Below are 25,741 nucleotides of genomic sequence, written 5' to 3' on the forward strand. Positions count from 1 at the left end.
CTGTGTGCCAAGCACTTTCTGTCTCTTACCCCGCCTAATTTTTTACTCGAGGCCAAATTCATGGACCGTAAATTAACCATTCAAGGTAAAGTGTTCAATTCAGGGGTGTTTAGGAGATTCATAATGTTGTACAACTGCTGCCCCTAACCTAGTTCCAAAATGTTTTCATCACCCCAAAAGAAAACTTGCACCATTAGGGGGTCAATCCCCAGGTCTCCCCACCACCAATCCCTTGCAACCACCTGGATATTTCACATTAACGGAATCATACAATATTTGGCCAATATTTGGCTTCTTTCACTTATAGCATAATGCTTTTGAGATCTATTCATGTTGCAGCACATCCGTAATTCATGCCTTTCTGCGGCTGAACAATATTCCACTGCATGGATATACCATACTTTATTTATCCATTCATCTGTTGACAGACATTTGGGTTGTTCCATAGTGGGTGCTATGAACACAGCTGCTATAAACATTTGTAGACAAAGATCTGTGTCCTTGTTTTCAGTTCACAAAGATACCTAGAGTGGAATTGCTGGGCCCTATGGTAGTTCTAAGTGTAACTTTCTGAAGAACCCGCTAAAATACTTTTAAAATATGAAATTCTACACAGAAACACCAAAAGGAAACTGAAAGCAAATGTAAAACCACAATGAGATCAAAGAATTTTAAAGACAGATGTTTTTCTTGTCTTACTCCATTTTTGCATAAGTTCAAATCTGGGCAGAAGGAACCCAAATGCCCCAATAGTACACTTGCTTTTGAAAGGCCAAGAACACCATGAAGAGAAAATTAAGATACACAATTCTACCAAAGAGTTAACAAAGGGTGCTGTGTCTCCACAGTATTTTTTTTTATATTTATTCATTTTTGAGAGAGAGAGACAGAGCACATACTTGTGCGTGTGCGAGCAGAAAAGGGGCATAGGGGAGAAGGGGGACAGAAGATCCAAAATGGGCCCTGTGCTAACAAGCGGCAAGCCAGATGCGGGGCTTGAACTCACGAACTGTGAGATCATGACCCGAGCTGAAGTCAGACGCTCAACCAGCTGAGCCACCCAGGCGCCCCTCCACAATATTTTTAACAACAAAATCACACTTAAGCCAGGGCTCCTCTGAAAACCATGCTGCTGGCTATGAGATTTTGAACCAAAGAAAAGAGTTGAGAAGACCCAACATAGGCCATGAACAGGAAGGCTTTCTGTTATCACGGAAGACTGGTTTCTCTGCTCTGGCTCTCATTTTTAGTAAAGCCACTTTTCTCTTTGGAAAGACATAAACTTCTAGTGTCAAACAAAGTCAGCACTCTTTCCAAAACAGACTTGCCACATCATATGTCATTGGGGCAATGTAAATTAACACAATTATGAGACATTACTGTGCACCTATTAGAATGGCCAAAATCCAGAACACCGACAAGACCAAATGCCGGCAAGGCTGTAGACAACAGGAATGCTCACTCATTGCTGGTGGGAATACCAAGCAGTTTGGCACTGGAAGACAGAGGCAGTTTGGCAGTTCCTTACAAAATTAAACGTTTTTTGACCCTATGATACAGCAATCATCACACTCCCTGGTATTTACCCGAAAGACATGAAAACTTATGTCCACAAAAGAACCTGCACGGGGATGTTTCTAGAAGCTTTATTCATAATTGCCAATACCTGGAGGCAACCAAGTCTTCATCCATTTCAGCAGGTAAATGGATAAAGAAACGGACACATCCAAACAGTGGAATATTACTCGGCACTAAAAAGAAACGATCTAGCAAGCTATGAAAAGACGCGGGGGGACTTTAAAATGCATATCACTACATGAAGGAAGCCAATCCGAGAAGGCCTCACACTGTATAATTCCAACTATATGACACTGTGAAAAAGGCAAAACTATGGAGACGCTAAAACACCCGTGGTTGCCAGGGGTCGGGGTGAGACGTATAGGCAGGGCACAGAGGATTTTTAGGGCAGTGAAAATACCAGATATATGTCATTGGCTGAATCTGTGTCATTATACATTTGTCCAAATTCTTAAAATGTACAACACCAAGAGTGAGTATTACATTATGGTAAACTATGAGGGCGCCTGGGTGGCTCAGTCAGTCAAGTGTCCGACTCTTGACTTCTGCTCAGGTCATGATCTCACGGTTCACGAGACCGAGCCCCGCATCGGGCTCTATGCTGACAGCACACAGCCTGCTTAGGATTCTCTCTCTCCCTCTCTCTCTCTGTCCCTCCCCTGCTCATGCCCTCTCTCTCTCTCTCAAAATAAAATAAATAAACTTTTAAAAAAGTAATTAATTAATTAAGGTAAACTACGGATTCTGGGTGATGATGATGTGTCCATGTAGGTTCACCGACTGTAACAACCGTACCACTCTGGGGGAGCGTGTGGGTAATGAGGGAGGTCATGCATGGGGGGGCAGGGGTATGTGGGAAATCTCTGTACCTTCTGCTCAATATTGCTGTGATCCTAAAACGGCTCTAACAAAGTAAAGGCTTAATTGAAAAAGCAACTTATGTCCCTTCCCTTAAAAGAGTATTTCTCACTAGCTCTAAACCGTGAGCACTACTTTAAGAAGGACTCGGTAGAAACTTAGTCTGGGGACCAAGGGAGAGGGAGGCGAGCATGAGAACCACGCCAGGATGCACACATACCCTCTCTCTGCATCTGGTCTCGCAGCAGCTGTCATGAGGCTGCCATTCAGCCATGATCTTAACCGGGAGGACAGTGGCAAGACGGGAATGCAGAGGGACTGTCCCAGAAGAGGATGCATTGGCACCTTTAAATTAAGTGAAGAAGAAAGCAGTTCTCTGAAGGACACAGTAAGCTAACTGCAAGTGACAAAACCGAATCTTCTGGTACAAGCAAGACACTGACATGACAGGGACGGCTGGCAAATCAGGTAACGGGCAGGCGCGCTGGCAGCAGCTGCCGGGCAGGTGTTCAATTAGGCCGGAAGTGGGCTGCAAACGACTCAATTAATTCGTTGCGCACGCCTGTCCCAGAGAACAAGGAGATAAACCTCAAACACCAGCGGCAGGCCAGAGGTGAACTCCACAGCTCCACCTTTTCAAAAGGGCGGGGCGCCTAGCAAAGATGCACGTGCAAAATAGAAAATCACACCAAGATTAGCTTGGGTGAGCCCTTTAAAATTCCAATGAAACTGACGGCCAGAAGGGAGACAAAGCGAGAAAGTAGTTTAGTACACATCAAAAAGTCCTCCCTTTCTCATGAGTGGCTTTCCCTGGCCCACCTCACATACAGGCAGCCCCAGCGCTCATGCTGGGGAATATGGAAAGGACAAACACAGGCAGGATTCAAAATCCAAAGGCAAAGGGAAGGGATCACCCTTATCTGTAACCTCCCCAAGGTGTGAGGTTCTGCCACGTGGAGACTTAACTCCGGCCCACCAGGCATACCCACGGTCTGAATCCACTAGAAAAAGCATGGAAAGCATGGAGTCATTCTGCAGAGGCCAGGGAAAGGGAGATCCACTGAGAATATAAAATCAAGGAAAGAAGAACAAAGGTTATGAGGACCAACATTGGGCAGAGAGCTGCGGTCCTTAACAGAAAATGGGATCTCACCCTCCCGGCAGCCAGCATCACATCCTGAGGCCTCAGAAGAAACAGAGTGCAGAGCACACAAAGCAGAACATTCGAGGTAGAAGGAGCCTGAAGCATCTGGGCCTCTCCCTCGTTCTAGAGAAAACAACACTGAGGTTCAGCAATGTATCCAAGACCAGCTATTAACAATGGCAGAGCCAGGTCTATAATCCTGGTCTCCTGTAAAGACCTTCTGCTAATATTTGGGATGATGATGATGGTGGTGATGACAGCACCCATGTCCTAAAGAGTTCATACGCAGACGTTACCATGACGGCTTTGCATATATTACCCAATTAAGCCTCTGAAAACTCCCCAGTAGTAGTATTATCATTAGCCCATTTCACAGATGGAATGCAGGCAGGTTAAGCTACGTGCCCAAAGTCACACAGCACGGGCTGTGACGACATGGATTAGGCTGGAGGGCATCACACAAAGTGAAATAAGCCATATGAGCTCACTGATACGTGGAGCCTAAAACAGTGGAATTCATAGAAGCAGAGGGCAGCATGGTGGCTTGCCAGGAGCCGAGGGCTGGGGTGAATGGGGAAATGACACTCAAAGAGTACAAGCTTTAATTTATAGGATGAGTAAGTTGTAGGGACCTGACGTACGGCATAGTGACTACAGTTAATAACACTGCGTCGTACACTTCATATTTGCTAAGAGTAGCCCTTCAGTGTTCTCACCACACAAAGAAAAAAAGTGGTAACTACGGGAGCCGATGAATGTGTTACTTAATTAACTGGATGGTGGTAATCACTTCACAGCGTATACATATATGAAATCATCACACTGTGCTCCTTAAATATATACTATTTTTATTTGTTAATTACACCTCAATAAAGCTGGAAAAAAATAAAGGGGGAAAGCAGCACAGGCAGTCTAGAAATGTAGGTCTAGCTGAAGTCTGTGCTCTTAACTGTTACACTCGACTGTTTCCAAACAAGGGAGAAAGTCACATTTCCAGCTAAAGTATAAACCCGAAACTTTCGATCATTGAATAATTTTCCACCACCTTTCCCTCCCAAAATACGAAAGCAATCAGCACTAAGGGATATAAAGGGTAAAAATATTATAACTTTGAGGGAGAAAGAAGGCTCACGACTCCCCAGGCTGTACTCAGAACTGAACAAACTCGGACTTGAGAATTAAGGCTAATGCCAAAGCAAGTCCCTTTGGGTTTTGCCCAACGTCTTGCACGTTCAACATGTCACATATTTACTTTCCAACAGTTAATTCTGACTGGGCAGTGGCGCTGCCGGGCCCGTTGGTGAGTTCAGAAATCTGTATTTACCAGGTCTTGGAGCTTTCACTGAAAACATCACTATTGTTGGACACAAAAGCACCAGTTTAATCACACACGTGGCTATGTTCGGCTTCAGGAAATAGCTGCATGCATGTGTGTGGTTAAAAACAAACAAACAACAACAACAAAACCCATACTATTAAACTGAAACTGTTGCTTTTTGATTACATAAAAAGTACCTGGCTTTTCTAAGAAATACCACTTATAATCTCAGATTCCACAATGATATATATAGTCCTAGCTCACTGCACATGAGAGATGCCGTTTTCTCTAAGCTACAAAACCAGACCGTCTCGACCATCTCTCTGCACACACAGACACCTGCTGCCACTGCTCCATCCACTTCCTTTCACCACACGACCAACCACAGGCAGGGGCTTCTAGTTCAGTTCCAGATCTACAAGCATCACGGAACGGGAGCTCTGGCAGGGGCTTCCTGCCATGGACCCCACGTGAGTCACTTAGCCTCTCGTCATATTCACCACAAAAATGAGCAGCAGACAAACTTCCTAACTGCTTATCAGGTGCCAAGCACTGTGCTAAAGGCGCTGAGTTTCCTCTTCTAATCTTCACGGTACCTCGGAGGCGGGTGCCCTTACAGATGGAGCTGGTGAAGCTCGGCAGGGGTAAAGAAGCCACCCAAAGCCACACACCTGGACAGGGCACCCCCCAGAATGCAAACTCAGACTTTGGAGTCAAGCTCTTAACTACCACATGCTCGGTGTCTCTCTGCTTTCCTTGCACACAGAGCCTGGGAAATACCGTTGCTCTCATTTCCTTGTGAGGACAGGGCAGTGTGTGTTCTGACTTCTTCCGGTCTGAAGGAAGAAGGGAGAAATTTAATAAGTTCCCCCAGACAGACTGACTGACCATGTACTCAACACTGGGTTAAGGATGGAGGCAACATAAAAAGAAAGAGAAAACAACAGACCCCTGCCCCCAGGCACCTAACAATCTAATCTATAATGATCGAAACTATAATCCCTATCTCTCTAGGACATTTTTGACCATGACTCGCAAGCAGAAATACACAAACACACATCAGCCTTACCATCTGTGATGTACTGATAGTTTTTACTTGGCCTTTTTTCTTTCTTTTCTTTTCTTTCCTTCTCCTTTCTTTTCTTTTCTGTCAACCCACGAAATTGATTCTGTGACTATGGATCATGGATGACAGCTTGAAAAGCCCTGTTCTAGAATGCCTCATTTTAGCTCTAATTTAAAAAAAAAAAAAAAGAAAAGTTAGGAAGTTCTTCCTTAGATCTAATTTAAATTTCTAGGGCTGTCAGGTTAATTAATCGTGTATGGCTGGATATGTCCTCAGGGCAGAGGCAGTAGTGTATATCGGATTAGTTAAAGGCCAGGAATCTGGACTGACTTGCCTACCTGTTAGCTGGGTGGCTTCTCCAGATCTTAGCCTATAGAATAGGAGATAACACCACTCACACCTTGTTACCAACCGCCTGTCTGGTACTGGGGTACTGGTTTCGGGTCCCTCAACAGAAGCACTAGGGGCATGGGTGGGGAAGGTAGACAAGTCGGGTGTGTGGACAGGCCTGCCTGGTGCCACACAGCTCCCAACGCCCCCTGGTGGTACAGAGCCAATTCTGCAAAATCAACAGCGGCCACTGACCTGACAATCAGCCCCACAGCCTCCTTTCCACCACGTGAAGTGATCCCAACTGCCGCAAATCTTTTGCGTAGGTAGCAATTGTGTTTCCACATAAAGTGAGACACGTAAGATGCCTAGGCTATAACAGGGCACAGGCCAAGTCCCTGCCCCATCAAGCTGGGCAGATGGACAGGCAAACAGGTAACTGTAACCCACTGTGCCAGATGGTGTAACTAAAGTCTGCGAGCCCAAGCAGAGAGCAGCTCATACTGGAAAGTCCTGTCCTTAATTCTATTTGCAATTCTTCCAGTAAGAAAAACCACGGCTTGCAAATTTCTAGTTTATAATGCATGAAGATTTAGAAACCACCGCCACCACGCCCACCACCACGCCAAGACTTAAGCCCTGGAGAAGAGCATCCTTATCGGCACCCACAAAAATACAAGGGCTGCCACAACGCGAGGTCTATCTCCCTGACAAGGCTGCAGTTCCTTGAGGCTGGAAAGTAAAGCGGATTGAGCAACATAATGTGACAGATACGTGAAATCAGAATCCCCAGAGATCGAAAATCACTAGTCACCTTTCTGGTTCCTCTGGAACCTGCCCTATACCTGTCTGGCCTCAGACTTACAAGGGGTGGGGGTGGGATGGAAGGCCTCCCATGAGGTGGTCAAAAATGCAAAGCTGAATCTGCTAGATGCTTCCGTAGGCCTTCAAGATGCAAGGCCAGAAGGTGTCAAATTTAGACTTTAAGTGGTCTCAGGAAAATTAGATAGTCACTGAATGTGTGCGTGCTAAAAGTACTGATGTGTCCAATGCACACACTTAAAATACCTGTTTCTAAAGCACTATTTTAGCATTTCTCCATTTTTTTAAATGGGCCCAGGCACTTGAGAGTGGCTGTGTAGTTAAAGTGGACTTCCCAGAGCTCAGGTTCCCAGAAAATGAACCAAATCACCAGCTACCATTCCCTGAAACCAATAAGAATAGGAAAATCTTCGAAAGATTCTAGCTATAATCAGGGTTCTTTAGGGTTCCTTATGCTTTGTCCTCTGCTTCTCACTTTGGGGGAGGGGCTTGCAGGAGAAGTCAGCCACTAAGGCTCCAAGGTGGGGAGGGAGGTAGTTTCTCAGGCCTCTGCTTCTGTGGCAGCTCCAAGCCACTGTGGTTTAAAGACCAAAAGTATGGGGCACCCGGGTGGCTCAGTCGGTTATGCATCCGACTTTGGCTCAGGTCATGATCTCACAGTTCGTGGGTTCAAGCCCTCTGTCGGGCTCTGTGCTGACAGCTGAGAGGCTAGAGTTTGCTTCAGATTCTGCCCTGGCTCACTCTTGTGTGCTCTCTCTCTCTCTCTCTCAAAAATAAATAAACACTTAAAAAAATTTTTTTTAAGACCAAAAGTAATAATCCACTCACTGAGTCCTGAGTGATTTTACGTGCATTGTCTCATTTACATCTTTTAGAATACTATTAGTGTTATCCCCAATTCATAGGATACAGACTCAGATTAAGAAACAAAGGCAGGAAATGGCAGGGAGGAAAACTAGGATGGGCCAGGGACTCCTGACAGGAAACCCCAGCATGTACCAGCCAGCAAGACAGCATTTGAAGGGGTTCTCTCACTTTAGAATACAACTGATTTTATTTTTTTTTATTTTAGAGAGAACATGTGTGTGAGTTGGGGAGAGGGGCCGAGAGAGCGAGAGAGAGAGAAAGAGAGAGAGAGAGAGAGAAAATCTTAAGCAGGCACCGCGTTCAGTATGGAGCCTGATGCAGGGCTCGATCCCACGACCCTGGGATCATGACTTGAGCTGAAATCAGGAGTCAGACGCTCAACTGACTGAGCCACCCAGGTGCCCCTAGAGTACAACTGATTTTAAATAAACACTCCTCTGATGTTATCTATGAAACTTTCAGAGGAAGCTATGAGGTGTGTTACCTAAAAGTCTCAGGTCTATGGCATCCCTTGAGAATCCCCACCCGTAAAATGGGGTGACGGTGGCTTGCTGGGGATACTCAATGAGGCAATGCCTCTGCAAAGCACCTAAACATTCGGACACACCGGCAAATGTAGACGACCACGTGCAGCAATGTTACCGCCAGAACTCTGTGAACAGCTTAGGGAGGAGAAACCGGAGAGAAAGACACAGCACACACACAGCCAAGAGCTTGTGCTGACGTCTCAAAAATGTAGAGAAAGCATGCAATCCTGACAACAGAGGAATATTAGGGTCAACTGCTGGTGTACGCAGAGGAGGTGGTTAAAAGGACCCCATGACCACCTGCACCGTCACGGATGTCACCATCTCATGGCACTCACCCAAGGTCTTAGGCAAAAACACCTAGAGAAGAAGTGAAACAGGAGAAAACCCAGCAAAGAGTAAAAACTGACAATTCTGTGGTCTAGTTATCTCCAAGTGGCAGAATAAAACATAACTCCAGTTCTGCATGGAAGCCGCTTTGCACTGGGGGCCCTACATCCCCAACGCACAGCTGGGAAGTCCTATCTCCCCTCCGAACGGAACAGACCCGGGAGCTGCTCCCCTGCTCCCAGACAGGAATGTCTTCCATTCGCGGGCTCCTGAGACCCTTGTGGTGTGGTGCAAAGGCCAGATCCTGACCAGAAGACCCTGAGTGCAAGTCTCCGGCCTTGCTACTTACACAGTTGGTCTGCGAGCAAATTACCACACCACTTTGATTCTCTGCTTCTTCCCCTGTAAAATGGGCACAAAAATATCCATTTTCCAAGGCTGTGGTAAGGATTAAATGAGGTAATGCACATGAAAGGCTCAGCACACAGCAAATCAAGCAACTGGATGCCATTACTAACAAAAGCAGAGGCCAACTAACACGGGGTAAAAATTAAATGGGATTTCTTAAAAGAAAAAGGTTCCATGAAGTTCGTGAGGATCAACAATTTTCAGAAAATTCAAAGAAGCGGGGTGGAACGACGATATGCCCTCGGCTTCCTGACGGTTTCTGAAACCTCTCCACGGACCCACCGCTCTCCTGCAGGAATAGATAAGTGGAGTGTCTCGTTACCTCCAGACTCTTCACACTTTATAAATACACCGCACAACCAACCAGAGAGTGCTCGCTGCCAGTCTCCTGGATAAACAAGTCCAACAGGATTTGATCCGGAAATTAAATGGCCATGCAGTCCAGCCACGCTCGGTTCAAAATAGATATCCGTGACCTACTTAGTCTTCGAGGACCGTTCTCAAAGCCAGAAACAAGTGGACAGTGAGACAGGGCCACAACTTTGGCAGACCCAGCACAGACCCCTGGCTTTCTTATCAGATGAAACATGCAAGGACACAGCAATGACTCAAAAAACTATTGTGGGGATGGCTAGACAGGAAACCTAGTCACCTCTGATCAGTCCCAAACAATACATTTTCATTCATTTAGACAAAAGCCTATACCTCTTGTGACAGTTACTCGTCAAGCTACCTATGCTCGCCCTCATAATTGTGTCCTGAGTATATGTATCTTCCCCATGAGACGGTGGCTTCTTTGAGAGTAAGACCGCACCTTCTTTACCTCAAGATTGCACCCAGGGTCTTGCACAGTGCACAGTGTGTTAGTGCGGCCAGGACAGACACTGCACCTGCCATGAGAAAGTGAGCTCCTTCCCCCACCAGTGCGTCTTCCGCATCCCAGCCCATATGCTTGGCCACTCAAGATCGGAGGATGGAAAGACAAACTGATATCTGCTGTAAAGACGAGGAAGACAGACAAGGCCCAGGGAACGTTGCTGTATACCTTCAATGATCACATGGCTACAAAAATGATCTCTGACGTTACAGTTCATCTCACCACAGAGACGGGAGTCTCGAGTCTCGGGGAGGGTGAATCCAAGGGCCTTGAGAGAGACACACTCTAGAAAATCTCGGAGCCCGCCAACCTGTAGTACTAAGCAAACAATGGAACACTGGTGCTTCACCAGCTAGGCGACAGTGATGGAAACAAGCTGATGGCAAAAACGAAAGAAAACAGAGCAAGGCAAACCTGCCACTCTTCACCTTCCAATCCATCCTCCTCAGGGCTCCAGGGTCGGCCCCGGACACTCCCCTCTACCAGGGTACACTCAAAATGCCCATCATAGAAAGCTGCCTGACAGCCCCCTAGTCTACCTGGCACTTTCCCCCACATCGTGGCATGTAATCATCTACAATCATGGCAGGCAAGCCAAACAAGCGTCTTTCCCACCCACTTAGAAATGAGGAAACTGGGGTGCCTGAGTGGCTCAGTCGGGTGTCCGACTCTTGATTTTGGCTCGGGTCATGATCTCATGGTTTCGTTGAGTTCAAGCCCCACTACAGGCTCTCTGCTGTCAGCACAGAGCCCACTTCAGATCCTCTGTCCCCTTCTCTCTCTGCCCCTTCCCTGCTGGTTCCCTCTCTCCCTCTCTCAAAAATGGGTAAATACGTTTTTTAAAAAATGAGGAAACTGAGGCCAAAGCATGTCACCCACAAGGCAACATAAGCACTAAAACGCAGAGACCTTCTAACTCCAAGCTCAGACCGGATGAGGCCAGGTACCCGAGCCCTGGGGCCCCCGCTACAAAAACCTTCTGGAAGAAGTCCAACACCCACCCTTTCCCAACACAGTGGCATATACACTTCAACCTTCATCAACCCTAGTGTCCATCAACAGGTGGCACCTGCATCAGCCACACACACCCTGAGCCGGACTGATCAGCTACCTCCCTGACAAAACGCGAAACCCAATGCTAGAACTTTTCAACGAGAGATGCACATGAGTGAGCTGGTTTTCTGCAAAGAAATGGTGAACATGGGGCAAGGTAAGAAACCATGGAGCCCAATAACCACTAACCAGAAATCCCAGAGCGCTGAGTCTCAGAGTCCTGGGTTCAAATCCTACTTCTGGAACTTCTTATTCTCTGTGACCTGAGGCAAGCAACTTTGCTTTCTAAGTTTTAGCTTCCTCATTTATAACATTAAGGAGCTAAAGAAAGGGATCCCACAGCAAATGTACTTAATGCCACAGAACTGTAGATTTAAAAATGGTTAAAAAGGTAAATTTCATGTTATATATATTCTACCACAATTTAAAAAATAGGTTAACGGGGTTTTTATTAATGTTTATTTATTTATTTGAGAGAGAGAAAGAGTGAGTGTAGCAGGGAAGGGTCAGAGAGAGAGAGAGAGAGAAAATCCCAAGCAGGCTCTGTGCTGTCAGCTCCGAGTCTGATGTGGGGCTTGATCCCACAAACCATGAGAGCATGACCTGAACTGAAATCAGGAGTTGGACCCTTGACCGACTGAGCCATACAGGCGCCCCAGGTTAACGTGTATTTTTAAAAAAAGGATCTTACATAGTGAGAATTAAATAAGATATAATGGCAAGTTCTTACAGTGGCTATCACATATTAAATTCTAATTTATTTATTACTTATCGTAATTTTAATAGTTTTTATTATAAAGGTAATAGGTTAAAAACATTTCCTATTATACCAAAATCCAGGAATAATCTCCGAAATAAAGTTCCACAAAGTATTTTTCCTATGCACGGACAGTTCTTAAATTTGGAATGTAAAACTTATACAATTCTGTAGTCATGATCCATTCTTTTCTGCCTTACCAGTAACTGCAAAAACAATTCTCATAACAACAGCCAGAAATAAAGGGACTTTGTTCAAAGTGAGGGTAAAGGTTGCACGAAACCTGAGACAGGAGCGAGGAACTCATGGTGAACCACTGGAGACACCTGCTTCCAGAGCGAGGCTAGAGATTCAGGCCAAATCCCCTGCCAGCTGTTCTTCCCTCCCCCATCAAAGTTCACCCCGAAAGTGAGTGCTGCGGGGGTCTGGCCAAGCAGGACGAAGGCCACACGGGAGCTCTATGGAAGTGCTGCACATGTCGGGCTCTCAGGGACAAAGAGCTCATGTTCTTGCTGTCCCCAGGGAGCTCCCACTGTGACCAGGGGGAATGGTGCAGGCAGATCAGTCCAGGACCCCTGCATCCCAGGGGCAGGGGGGGCAGGAAGGCACCAAAGGAGGGGAGCCAAGAAGGCTCTCATTCCAACCATTTCATCCAACCCCCGGGTGGAAGATGAGACAACTGAGGCCCAAGGAAGCAAGCAAACGACGTCCCCAAGGCCATGGCTGTAAGACGGTCCAGTAGACGGAGCTGTCGGGGCTCTGGGCTAACTCACAGCACACTGCTGCCTGCTCAGAGCCCAGCAAAAGAGGTCAGGGCTGGCATCCAGTAGATCCTGCCCATCAACAAGTATTTACTTAGTACGTGCTTGTGCTTGGGGCATGTCAGCACAGAGATAAAGCCCCACCCCCACCCCCTGCCCCGAAACAGGACAAGGAAGCGGTTTCATGGGAACAGCTCTTCCGGCTCCCACTCAGGCAGGGCCTCCACCTCTCGCAAGGCCAGACCCCAGACTTTCTGGGGGTGCTACTTGAGTCAAACGTCCTGCAGCGTCTGGCAGAGAAGGCTGCAGAATTTAAAAGGCACCTCCTCCCAGGAAGTGCTTTTGATGTGCTGGGGATAGCACCCCCAGAAATAACTCTGCAGGAGGAATTACAATCTCACAAAACACCTTTTAATGTTCATTTTCTAGCCAGGAAGAGACTTCGCAACTTTCATTTTGTATGGGTGTATGTTTTGTTTGGCAAGGGAGGGGGAGGGGGGTGATGGGGGCAATGAGCCAGTGGTGCCCAAAGGCAACTCCTGAAATCCTACAGAAGAGTGGCTGCTCCTGGCACTGGGGAGTTCGATCACCATCTCTGCTCACACAGAATTATCTTCTGAAGTGGTGCTTCCCCAGAGGGAAGGCAGCGCCCCCCCACCCCCACCCCCCGCCTCCCAGGTGACCTCCCTGTGGGCTGCTTGGGGCACTACCCCGGCAGGTGGAGGCAGGGAAGAGGGCCTGAAATCGGGCCGCCCGTGCACAGCCCACTTCTCGGGGGCCCCTCATCACATACAGGCCAGGCCCTTTCCTTGCGAGGCCCAAAGAGGAAATTAAATATCAGCCAGATAAGGAGATTTCCCTTCGGCTCTGACGCCAAGAATCCGAAGTAGGATTCCTCCAGCAGCCCCGCGAACCAAAAACCAGCACAGGCCTCGGGCCATCAGGCCAGGCGTGTTGAAGACAAGCCACCGCCTGGAGTTCCTTTTCTATGATGTCCAGATGGCAGGCCTAAGTGTTTTTATGGCAAATAAGAAGAACAATGGGTAAAACTTTGTGGGCCACTTACAGAGCAGGCAGCAGCCAGGGCCCCAGGCCCCTGGGCTAGGACCTTAGGATGGCTCGTCTGTCTCTCCACAGGTACTTTTGGGCATGCCTCCCTGCCCTGTATTTTCAAGGCCAAATGCGGCCTCCTGCCCAAGGGAGCTGACTCGACTCTTTTCACAGCGTGGTGACTTTATCCACGGAAGGATCCGCGGAGCTGAACACACTGAGCTCACACACTGACCTCAGCATTTTCTAAATCTGCCGGGGTGATCAACACCTTAACGCAGGCCTAGCGTTCACCAGGCAGGCCCCAGGCTAGCGGAGAATAAGCAGCTCCCAGCAGGGCTGACACACACACAGGGCCGGCCACCCCCAGCCTTGTCTGCCTACTTTCTCTTCCATGTGCTTGTGGTTTAAGTGTGGGGAGGTGGGTGGGTCAAAGACATCTAGAAGGACCAAGAACAGCCTGGAAAGGGCAGTGGATCAAGGGCCAACAGAACCCTGACACTTAAAAAAGAAATCGCAGAGAAAACAGTTGCCACAGAATATCTGGGTGGGTTCACACATCCTGCAATGGCCATGTGAATCTGGAACACTCCCTATGTGAGCTGCTCCATGTCAGTCCTGCTTCAGCTCATGCTCCAACCACAACTGTGGCTCCCATCGCAAGAGAGCAAAAGGCCAAAGTCCTCGCGAAGACAGGCAAAGAGCTGCAAGGAGATCCTGGATGCCCCCACGTACCCCTCGGCCCTCACGTTCTCCTGTCTCACACACGCGCGCACAAAGGACTGAGGCACTCGGGCCACACTGTCCCCGCACCATCCCGCACGGTCCGGGCAGGTGCACGTACCCACCTCAAGGCCTCTGCTGCCCCTCCACACGGCAGCTCGGCGCCGCCCCCCCCCCCCTTTCCCCCCGGAAGCTCAAACACCACCTTCTCAGCAGGGCCTGCCTGATCGACACCTCACCACCAGACCCCTGTCCTTGGCACACCTCCTGCTTTTTCAGTGGTGATCGCCACTTCACCTATCGCTCTGGGTTAAACAGTGTCCCCTCCGCCCGCCAAATCCATATCCACCTGGAACCACAGAACATGACTGCATTTGGAAATGGGTCTTTGCAGAAGTAATCATTTCAGATGACGACACACTGGAGTGCAGGCGGCCCAATGCAATGACTAGTGTTCTTCAGAAAACCTGAGACGGCCACATGGGGGCAGAAGCAGGGAGCAGTGTTATGCTGCCATAAACTAACACCAAAGCCTGCCTGCAACCACCAGAACCTTGAATTCCCTCTCGGAGCCTCCAGAACCGTAAGAGAATGAATTACCGTTGTTTGAGCCATCCAGTTCGTGGGGCTTGATCCCAGCAGCCCCAGGAAAGTCATACACAGACCGTGAGTTGTAATCATTTCTTATCTGTCGCCCCTCATTAGAAAAGAACACAATTTTAGCTTCTTTTGTTCAGTGCAAAGTGCCCAGTACTCAGAAGAGGGTCTGGCACTCAATAAGCACTCCTCAATAAATATTTGCTGAATGAATTCTGAGTCAATGAAGATAAGCTTAGAAGAGAGGCAGAGATGTTGTACCCATCCTACAGAGGGCAAAACTGAGAGGGCAAATGCTCTGACTTTGCTTAGAGACAGAAAAGCCAGGACCAGAATTGAACTGGGACCTTGTTTGCTCATTTGACAAATGATACTGAGCTCCTCCAGTGCTCGGTGTCACAATAGCCCTCAGGATAGCTGACACACGCAGTGATCACTAACCGCACATGTGGAGGGGCGGGAAGGGTAGGCCCTGGGCTTGCTGTCCCTCAACGAGGGATATGACCCTGAACAGGGTGGCTTACCCCTGGGTTTCAGTGTCCTCACCTAAAATTGAAAGGTGCATTTGGGGCACCTGGGTGGCTCAGTCGGTTGGGCATCTGACTTCAGCAGGTCATGATCCCGCGGTTCATGGGTTCGAGCCCCGCATCGGGCTCTGTGCGGACAGCTCAGAGCCTGGAGCCTGCTTCGGATTCTGTGTCTCCCTCTCTCTCTGCCCCTCCCCCAACTCATGCTCTGTCTCTCCCTCTCTCCCCAAAATAAGTAAACATAAACTGCAAGCATGCAGTCTGCCCAGGTCCCATCCCTGTCCCTGCCGGGCGGCTCTGTTCCTCCCAGGCCTACAGACAACAAACTCATACACTAAGCCTGGCTCCCGAGAGTGAAGTTTCCTTTTTCCCTCTGGACTTCTGAGGCCTCGCCTGCTTTGGCGGTCTTCGTACAGCCTTTTTCATACTCAACCTGCAGGTCTCAGACCTCCGGTCTGCATGAATCCTCAAGCATATTGGGGATTTCAAATGAAGTTGCTGTCATACACAAACATGCATACGCATACACACACACACACACACACACATACACACACACACACACGTGTGTGTGTGGACATCACTCTCTGAGGAGTGCAATTATAGGTGATCAGGGGTATGAAACCCGCACAGACACCAACTGGGGGCCAGCACCATTAGCAACGTAACCGGGTAGAAGGTAAAAGAATGAGCTTTGGAGCCAGGCGGATCTGAGTCTGAATCCCAGCCCTGCCTCACCTGGGGCTATACTTGACTTTCCCTCTCTGTACTTCAGTGAACTCATCTCACAAGGGGCTTGGGAGGAGCCTATGGCAGACCTATGAATGCAGCTCTCTATTCCCACACCTAGAAGCAGGCAGTATGTGGCAGTGTAGAGAAGAGGGGGAAGAGTCTGGACCCCACAGAGGAGGAGACCTGGACCCCATCTCCACTCTGAAATTACCAGCAGTGTGACATGGGGAAGACGTTTTACCTCTCGGCCTCCACTCAGCCTCCTCCCAGACAAGTGGGAAAAGTTGGACTAAGGAGCCCCCAGCACTCAGTCTACCTTAAAAAAAAAAAAAGGTCTCTGCATGAGGGCTTTGGGGTTTCACAGCAGGTCTGGTGTAAGGAGAGAAGTCACACTTGGTGTCCTGCCCCACCAAAATTTCCCCACCAAAGCCCCCTGTCTTCCCTCTTTCTTTACTCCCACAGCCCTAAGTGACCCCAATCTGGCTCTAGTCACTACTGATCTCCTGACCCCCCCTTTACAACCGCTACACCAGTTGCATTTTTATATTTAGCAAATGTAATATGCATTCATGCATTTATAAACATTTATTAAGGAAAGGGGACATATATCACAGTTTTTTACTACCTATTAGGTAATGTGCTGAGAGCTTTACCAATATCACTCTCTGTATGCTCGCAACAACCCTGTGAGGCAGGCACTGATATTATCCCGGGTTTACAGATGAGCATACTGAAGCCCAGGGAGGAAATACAACTTTGTTTAACTCACACGGCCATAAGTGGCTAAGCGGAGGCTGGCACCGAGCTTGGCTGACCGTAGAGCCTCTGCACCACCCTAGGCTGCCTCCTCCATCATTCCTCTCTGGCCCCCCTCTGAACGGCGGGTAAAGAACACTGTCAGCCAGTAATCCAGAGCTTCCCAAAGCCCACCAGATGGCTCGGCCTGCAGGGACTTGCCCAGTGAATTCCTTCGTGGGGGTCTCTAGATGCCTCCTCCACCAGGTCAGGCCCCCGGAACATCTTCCAAGGAACCACGGCTTCTCCCCAAAGCACCCCGCTAAGAGGTAAACCATCGTGATAGTCCCACAAGGAGCCAGGACAGAGGGAGACCACCACATGCTGGAGGAAAAGACCCGCCGTGCACAGAATCTTGCTTCCCCACATTCATGGAGGCCATTCCAGAAACAAGAGCAGCTGATTTTCCGGCACACAATCTTTAAATGTTCTCCCAGTTCAGCTCTCCAGCCTCGAATCCCTGCCTCGGCAATGCAGACACCGGTCTCAAGGTGCCACTTACACACGCTTGCCTCCTCCGGGAGAGGTTCACGGAAATACTCTGGCAGGTTACACCGAAATGAAAGTGCTCTATGACAGAACCGAGCCTCTGGGGAAAGCAGAGAGAGTGCGCAACCTGAAGCGTCTGCTTCCAGGGCCACGTTGACACCCCTGTTGGCCGGACGCTCACACCGGAGTGTGAGCAGAGTGTCGGTCCTTGAGAGCGTGGCTCCCTCACCCTCCCAGGTTCCGACGAACTTGGCCACTAAGATCCAAACACCACACGATGAGTCTCACCGCCTCACCAATAAGCAATGCGATGCCTACTAACACTACCCATTTCTTTCACCTGGAAGGAGGCCAGCGCATGGCGAAACGGGCCGCCTCCTACACTGCTGGTAATTTAGACCAGTCCAGCCCTTGAGAGCACGCTGGAACAGTTTAAACGTGTCCGACCGCTGACACAGCAATTCCGCTCCCAGAGAACCACATGTATGTGTGCCTAACGACAGGTACGTATGAAGATACAGTAGCAAAACCAATGAGTTAGGTTACACGTCTACGAATAGTGGGCCGACTGGTAAATCAGGACATAGGCTGTGCTATAAAATATTTTGTAGATGCAAAAGAGACAAACTAAGAGAGAAGAGCCACATGCAGAAAAGGATCTAGAAAATACATTAGGTGAAGAGAGAAAGATACAGGGAGGAGATAGGGTGGAATCAGTGTATGCTCACACAAGAAACAAAACTGCATGCATCTGTGTCTATGTGGGCTGACGGGCAGTTTTAGGATACACAACAAACTGCTAAGACTGGTGATTTCTGAGGACCTGGCAGAGAGGCCGTCTGTGGGGGAGGGGTGCAAGGGCCTCCCAGATTCATGTGTCACTTCTACTATCTAAGAAAAAAGCAACTCAACTGACTAAAAGAGAACAACGGCCAAACAGGATTTTCCTTCTGGTGCACAACGGCCGCACCCATCTGAACAAGTTTGGGTGCCCCGCTCCAAGGTCTTCCCAAGACTGATGGAGGAAGTTCAAGTCCAATTTCTAAGCCACTGAGGGCAGACTGGATCGGGAGCAACGGGGAAGAAGGGAAGGGTGGGAGACAAGGGAAACATCTGTAAAAGTTCTGTGGAAGCTGCATCTCGGCTGAGCCTACCCCGAGCCTGCTGGGCTCTAAAACTCACTATCCTAACCCTTTCCTCCCTCTCACCCCCACAGGATGAGAAAAGAGAAAGCCAAAACTAAGGGACTATTCCCTCTTTCCGACAGCAGAGGAGAGGCCAGGACTGCTGCTAGGAGGAAGCGACCTGGCCAAATTCCGCCTTCCCCACAAAGTCATCCATGCGCCAGGCTCCTGGGAGCACAGGGAGGGCCGAGATGGTCAACCCCAGACTCACTCCCTGGAGCCCCTCCACTTAGGCAAACAGCCCAAGCATCTTTCAACACTCGCTACTGAAATCCAAACTGAACCGGTATACAAATCAGCCGGTTCTGCCAACAAAACAGCAACAATGTGGAAAAAAGGAGAGATAAATCAATGGGAGCCCGGCTAAATATATATTTATTCTTTCTGCTTGCCAGCAGTAGCACTTCTGTAGATCCAAACATTTGATAAATATCTTTTTTGCTTCCCGGTAATAATTAAAACAAACACCCCAAACACACAGGCACAGCTAAACACGAAGCAAAACAAAAACCAACAAAGGGGCTTTGCTTCGGTCATAATGTTCAAGAAGCAGGTGTGACAGCTGCCATCCCCAGGCAAAAATGTTTTTCCATTAAACAAGTACCCTGTTAGTGCAGCAGACAAGCTCATGGGCACTCTAACTGTCCACAGCTAAGGCGGACCCCAAAAGGTGCCCTCGGGGCAATGAAAAGTGGTTCCATCTTGGAGGGAAGGAGGTGACCATCAAGCAGAAAGTCAGGGAGCTGAATCTTCTGCAGGGACTCAAGGCAGAGACGACTTGTGATGGCAGGTGCCAGGAAGCAGCAGTCCAATAAAGGTAACCCTTGGCCTCCTTACAGTGAGGAAAAAGCGCAAATAAAGCCCAAACCTGATCAACTGGCTTAGCCTAGCAAGAAGAAACTAAAGGGCATGGGTGTTATGCAGTCTGGAAAACGGGAGCCCAAGCAAGTTTATCATAGAGGCTGGCACTAAATAAGGGAGAGTGCATGAGACCAGCATATTCCTGACGTGGAGACACTGCATCCTCTGACAGGAACATGTGGACACCAGCCACCAGGACCAGCCATCTCCCCTTGCTCTGCCTCCGATTCACCGATTCACCGGAGTATGGCGTGGTTCCCTGCTGAGTCTGCACCCTTCAGGGGAGAGGTGGTCTCATCTCTCAGAGCTGGCCACCACTGTGAACTCACTCACCCTCCCTCCCATTCCCCGGCCAGCCCCTGCATGCTTGGTGACCACAAGTCACCCCTACCTAGAGGCAGACCAACTCCTGGGGAACAGCCAGAACGGAGGCCCTGGTGGGTCCACTGAGTCTACCAGGGAAGAGTGGGGCGCAGACTCCGTCCCAGGTAGGTTTCCTTCTCTGGGGGCCTTTTCCCTTTGATGCTTTTCACTTTGCTTGAATGCTCAAACCAGCATTTCCCTGAATGGTATCAGTGTCAGAGGAACCTGAATTCCATCCTCTGAGATGCTCCTGGAAAGGCAGAAATGATTAAGGCTAGGTGATGGGCAAAGAGAGGGGAAGGCGCTTTCAGGTTTCAGTCGGGCACCTTTCCCTAGCTGTCAAAAGAGACCAAAGGGGCAATTTTGGTTTCTGCAGAGGCTGCTTTCAGTCTACCAAGGGTCAGTGTCTCCAATGCCCAGCATGTGGACCAGAGCTCCAACGGGGAGGGGTGAGGAGAGATAAGAATGGCTAGGATTTGGTTCCTCCTTCTCTCAGTGTCCATACCCAAAGGGACAAAGCGCTATCATCCCGACATGTCCCCGTTCAGTATCACCACCGCCACTGTCCTCATGTCTCCAGTTCATGCCCCATCACGAACTCTGATGGACTCATCAGTCCAGGAACTCTGATGGACTCATTTCTCCAGTCCCAACTTCACGCCCCACCTGACCCGCTCTCCCTACATGAGAACCCCCAGCCTATAGGACACAGTCCGACCCTGTCAGAGATGGCGAGGCCTCTGCCTGCACAGGTCCTGGAGTCACACAGGTCACCGAAGACCCGGGCTAACCCTTGGCTGGCTACGTGGACGCACACGTGTTCCTGGGCCCATCTCCTCATCTGTGCGCTGAGGACAGCACAATCGACCCCCCAGAGCTGCCGTGAGGATTAAATCCAAGTTACAGACAGCCTCACTCTTCAAGAACCATGACGATGTTGACTCGACCTGTTTCCCAGCCAGCTCAGGAGTCTGTGTTTTGCCACCTCTATCATAATGAACGACTACCCACGAACTCAGGGGCAAAGGAGGCACATTAGAGATCTAGAAATGAACGGTCATCAACAACCAAATGTGAAAGAAACCAAAATTAACTATCAAAATAATGCCAGAGGAGGGAAGGAACAGGAAGAGAAGGAAAATATTACTTTGGGGAGGAAATGTCTTAAAATATATAGCTCTATGATTTTTTGGACTTCATCCGTTTCAAAGATTAGGAAGATTACATTTCAAAAGCTCACAAAGGAGACACTTCTATTAAAAAAAAAAAAAAACTCTTCCTTAATTAATATCTTCAGAGAACTAAAAAGTGCTTTTATAGGCGGGCTGAATCTTAATAAAATTCTCAGAAAAAGTCTGGCATCAGTCACAACAAACACCCTCTTGGAATTTAATTTCCTTTTCAGCATACAACTTACTATGGAAACTCATTTATGATGCCACCACAACCGGTCAAAATCTGCCTAGAGCACAAAAACTTCAAAGCCCCACAAGAGAGCCTTATAGGACGAGATGGAAACTGGCCCTGTACTTAGCCAAATCCTACACCTAACAGAGATTCCCCCACACCAACTTTCCAGCTTGTACGGTCAGATTCGCCTCTCCCGTCTCCTGCCCAGCCCTTACCCGCCCTGGCCCCACCTTACACTATACCTCTTCCACTGCCTCCTTCCAGCTAGAAACCTCCTCAAACTCAGTATCCTTTCCCTGTCCAATAAAATGAATAAAAAGGAGACAGGGCACAAAATTGGCAAAGGGAAACTAGCCTCATCCATCTTCAACCTTCTATCAAAGACTGTCCTCTCTGGCTTCTGGTTTTGTTCTCCCTTTTAGACGATGGCAGGGCCTGGAATATTCACTGTGTGCACTGGGCGTTGGGGTGGGAAGGCAAAAGCTGGAAGAATTATTCATAAGTACACAAATGTACCATAAAAGCCTTTTTCCCTTGAGGACAATTCCTACTGGAAGATTTAATCAATCCCATTATCCCAAGTGCCTGTAAGCAAGGGGAGAGAAAAGGGTGAATGCCAACCTTTACTGAGCAACCCCCCCGCCCAATATATCTCATTTAATGTAACGCAGTGATCCTGATTTTACATATGAGGAGACCAGGCTCGGAGGGGTCAGGGGATGGGCTCAGGTGGCACACCCAGGCCTGCCACATACATACCAAGACTCACGGCCTCAAGCTTCTAGTGTCCCCAAGTGCTTATGTTAAAATACTGTCCTGGGCTGGAGGCTACTTTACAGTTCACACATTGCTTTTCACATACATTATCTCATTTAATATCACAACCCTGTAGGATAGCTAAGAATTCCTCTCCACTATTACAAAAAGGCTATTCGGTTTCAAAGATCATAGTGCAAACCGGCTACAACACTTACAGTTATGCTCTTCCTGAGGTTTGTTTTCTCACCTCCCAGTGTCTGATAAATGGTAGTGACTCAAATAGTTACTATTATTAGCATCATAATTTTCATTAATTTAATAGCATACACACAGACAGGCACACACACACATATATATACACACTACAGATATTTTAAAAATCCAATCTAATTAGTTAAGCCTTTACTTGTTGGAGAAGATATAATTTTACCACTTCAAACTCAGAGATAACCACTAACTGCAGCTTCCAAGAAACTGACAAAAAAAGGATTACTGAAAATGATGTGGTCAAACCCGATATGGATTTTGAAAGCTAATGGAAGAGAAGGACAAGGAGCATTCGGTTATGATAAAATACAAAAAAAAAAAAAAAAAAATCTTCCTCTCCTTCCAGCATCATGGCTTAATCATTAATGTGCTGTTTGGCCCAGCATCCAAACAAGATAGCCAGCGGGTGACCTAGAAGTTCTAGTGAGAGGTTTGCCCAGGGGGTCTGGGGGATAAGGATGGAGTGGACACATTATTATTTCAGGTTATTTTTAATGTGCTGCATCTAATGAACCGTGTGCCTATGAATTACACTCACTTGAAAAGAAATCTGGGAATTTCAGAAATGCCAGACATAACAGGCATCAGCTGACGACTTCTCAAGCCACAGTGAAAAAGCTGACAGAAGTCTGGTGATACATGGATCCCAGTGTCAGACAGAAGGAGATCTTTAGTACTATGGCCATAAGAGTTGCTGGGGATCTCATCCTGGGGATGTTCTTCGAATAAGGCTCCAGCAAAACCAGCCAAACCGAGCATCCACTCCGGGCTTGGAGGTTAAAACCAAAGAAAAAATTCAGGTCCGCAGGTAAGACATACATGATTTTTTTTTTTAAAGAAGAGTTAGCAACTTTCTAGTAAAGACCTCTGGCCAGCCATGTACACGAATTGCCTGCATGACAACAGTATTCACACTAGACATCTCGTACCAATTATGTTGATTTTATTCTCTTTTGCTTTTTGCAATCCTCCTTGCATCTTATCTGTCCGTAAGTCCATCCTAATTTCTTTATAATAGGCTGAGGCTGACTTTGTGTGACTGATCTAGTCTCACAAGGAGAAACGTTTCAGTCTCTCTTCTGACTCCATCAGATCGTCTAGCTCTGTCTTTACCCCACTTCAGAGAAAAGGAAACTGAGGCCCAGAGAGGACTCATCAAAGATCATACTCCTTGGTAATATACCCTAGGACTAGAACTAGGGCTCAAAAGGCCCACAGTGTGGGTCTCCAGCTCTATCAGTTGCAAATGACCTAGCACACTTGTGTCCTGAATACAAAGTTTATTTGAAAAAAGAAAAAAAAGCCAACATGAGTCATAGCTGTTGCCAAGGGGCACCACACAGGTTGTTCTAATAAAGCATCCCACATCTCCAGAACCACTTGTTTCTGAAATAACGAGCCTCAGCCAGAGAATAAAGGGACACTTCCTATTTCCCTTCAGGATATCCAGGACCCTCTGAGTAGATGTGCTGCTGGGCTTTGAGGACCTGCTAGCCCAAGCCAGGGAATCCCTGACGCGTCCTCCAGAGAGGGAATGGGGTGGGTGGATGTGGGAGGAGATCAGCCAGCTCTCTGCGACAGTTAGGATTTCATACCGTCCTGTCCTGCTCACCTTGGAACCCCTAAATACCTCATCCACTCAGGGATCCCTCCTCAACTTCCCCAGGACAAAAGCACTGCAGTCGGGGAGGTGAACCTGACAGATGGGGAGGGGCGGTACCTGACCCAAGCAGTGGAGGAAGCGACGATCAGCTCCCTCCCGCAGTCCTTACAGGAACTCCCCCATCCGGTCTTCAGACGCCAGCGGGGGTGTCCCCAACTCTCTGAGCCTGACCCCTCTCTCAGGGTCTGCCCCAAGGGAGGTAGAGGGTAGGCAAAGCCCACCCCGCACCGACTCGCCTCCGGTCCCTAGTGCTCACCGCCGCCCCCCCCCCAACCCCCCCGGTAGGGCCTCCCTCGCTCCCTCCTCACCCGCAGGGCTCCCGGCCGGACACTTGCCCACTGCAGCGGGAGACCCAGAACGCATCCCCTTTCTCCCGGCCCTCCGAGGATCTGCATCTCCCGCCTTCCCAAACGGGGCCCTCCCGGCTGCCCTGCGTCCAGCCCGGGACCCCCTCTCACCGCGTCCCTGCGCCCCCCGGGGTCCGCTCCGCAACCGCACTTCCCGCCCGGCCCACGCGGGCAGGCGGTCCGCCCCAACTTTTCCGGCCGCGGCCCCGTTCCCGCCGCGGCGGGGATTCCCGTCCGGAGCGGCGACTGGCGGGCGGGCTCGCGTCCCCTGTGCCCCCGCCCGCCCCGCCGGCACGAGTTGCGCTCGGGACCGGCTCCGCGCCCGGGCCGCGGCCGGCAGCCCGGCGCGGAGGCGGAGCCGGCGTGGCGGGAACCGCGCTGTCCCGGCGCCGGCACCCCCTCCCGGTGCCCGGTGCCCGGTGCCCGATCCCCGCGCCCGCCCGCCCGCCGCGCCGCCGCGCCTCTCCCTGCCCACCTGCCCGCGGGCGCCGGCGCCGCTCACCTCCTCCCGTGCCGCCGCCACCGCCGCCGCCGCCGCCACTGCCGGGAATACGTGGCAGTGGCCGCCGTCGCTCGCGCTCCCCGCCTCGCCTCGCCTCTCCTCTCGGCGCCCGCGCGGGCGGCTCCGGCGCGCCGGACCGCAGCGCCAGGCGCCCTCTGCCGCCGGGAAGCCGAATCCTCTCGCCCTAACCCTAACTCGCCGGCCGCCCCCGCCCGGACCTCGGCCTCAGCCCACCGCCTTCGCCCCGGGCCCCGCCCTCGGCCCGGTCGGGCCCCAACGCTTGTTTCCGAGCCCATTAGGCAGGGTCGCCTTACCGGTCCCGCGTGCCGGGCCCGGGCCGCCGCCGCCTCCGGGGAGCCTGCCCTGACCACCCAGCCGCTGGGCACCGCCGGTACAGGTCATCCCCGGGCTGACACATTTCCTGCTTCTCTGAAAGCGTCGCCACGAGGTCGTACAATCGAAGAAGGGGCGGAGGGCAGGGGAGCAAAACACCAGGTCTCTGGTGTTCAACGTTCTCTCTCCGAGGGCGCCCTGCCTGGAATACCGAAGTGCGCAATAAATACTTGTTGAGGGAGCGAAAGAGTGAGTGAATGAGTAGAGATTTGAGCAGCTCTCCACAGTAGGCTTTTAAACCTGAAGCGGACGGATATCTTGACCTGGATTTGTTTTTGTAAATTACACAGACACGTGCGCAGCTTTGCATGAATAAATGGGATTCACAATTTCCACCTCAGACCAGCACCAAAGCCATGCAAAGCCCACAGCTAAATATTATT

The 25,741-nt window shown here is 49.6% G+C and overlaps 1 protein-coding gene across 1 annotated transcript in view; it reads right to left on the bottom strand.

Moving 5' to 3' along the window:
* SMCO4 (single-pass membrane protein with coiled-coil domains 4) overlaps positions 1-25,367 on the bottom strand; it is a 63,376-nt gene extending 38,009 nt beyond the window's left edge. Inside the window, exons 1-3 of the mRNA XM_060604393.3 lie at positions 25,200-25,367; positions 24,966-25,149; positions 3,590-3,703 (exon numbers count right to left, since the gene is read on the bottom strand). Of these exons, the coding sequence (XP_060460376.3) occupies positions 3,590-3,703; positions 24,966-25,149; positions 25,200-25,367 (466 nt within the window). The remainder of the gene's footprint in view (positions 1-3,589; positions 3,704-24,965; positions 25,150-25,199) is intronic.
* Between the last annotated feature and the right edge of the window lie 374 nt (positions 25,368-25,741).

The sequence above is a fragment of the Panthera onca genome, chromosome D1, assembly GCF_046562875.1.
Source record: "Panthera onca isolate mPanOnc1 chromosome D1, mPanOnc1 haplotype 2, whole genome shotgun sequence".
Classification (NCBI taxonomy): domain Eukaryota; kingdom Metazoa; phylum Chordata; class Mammalia; order Carnivora; family Felidae; genus Panthera; species Panthera onca.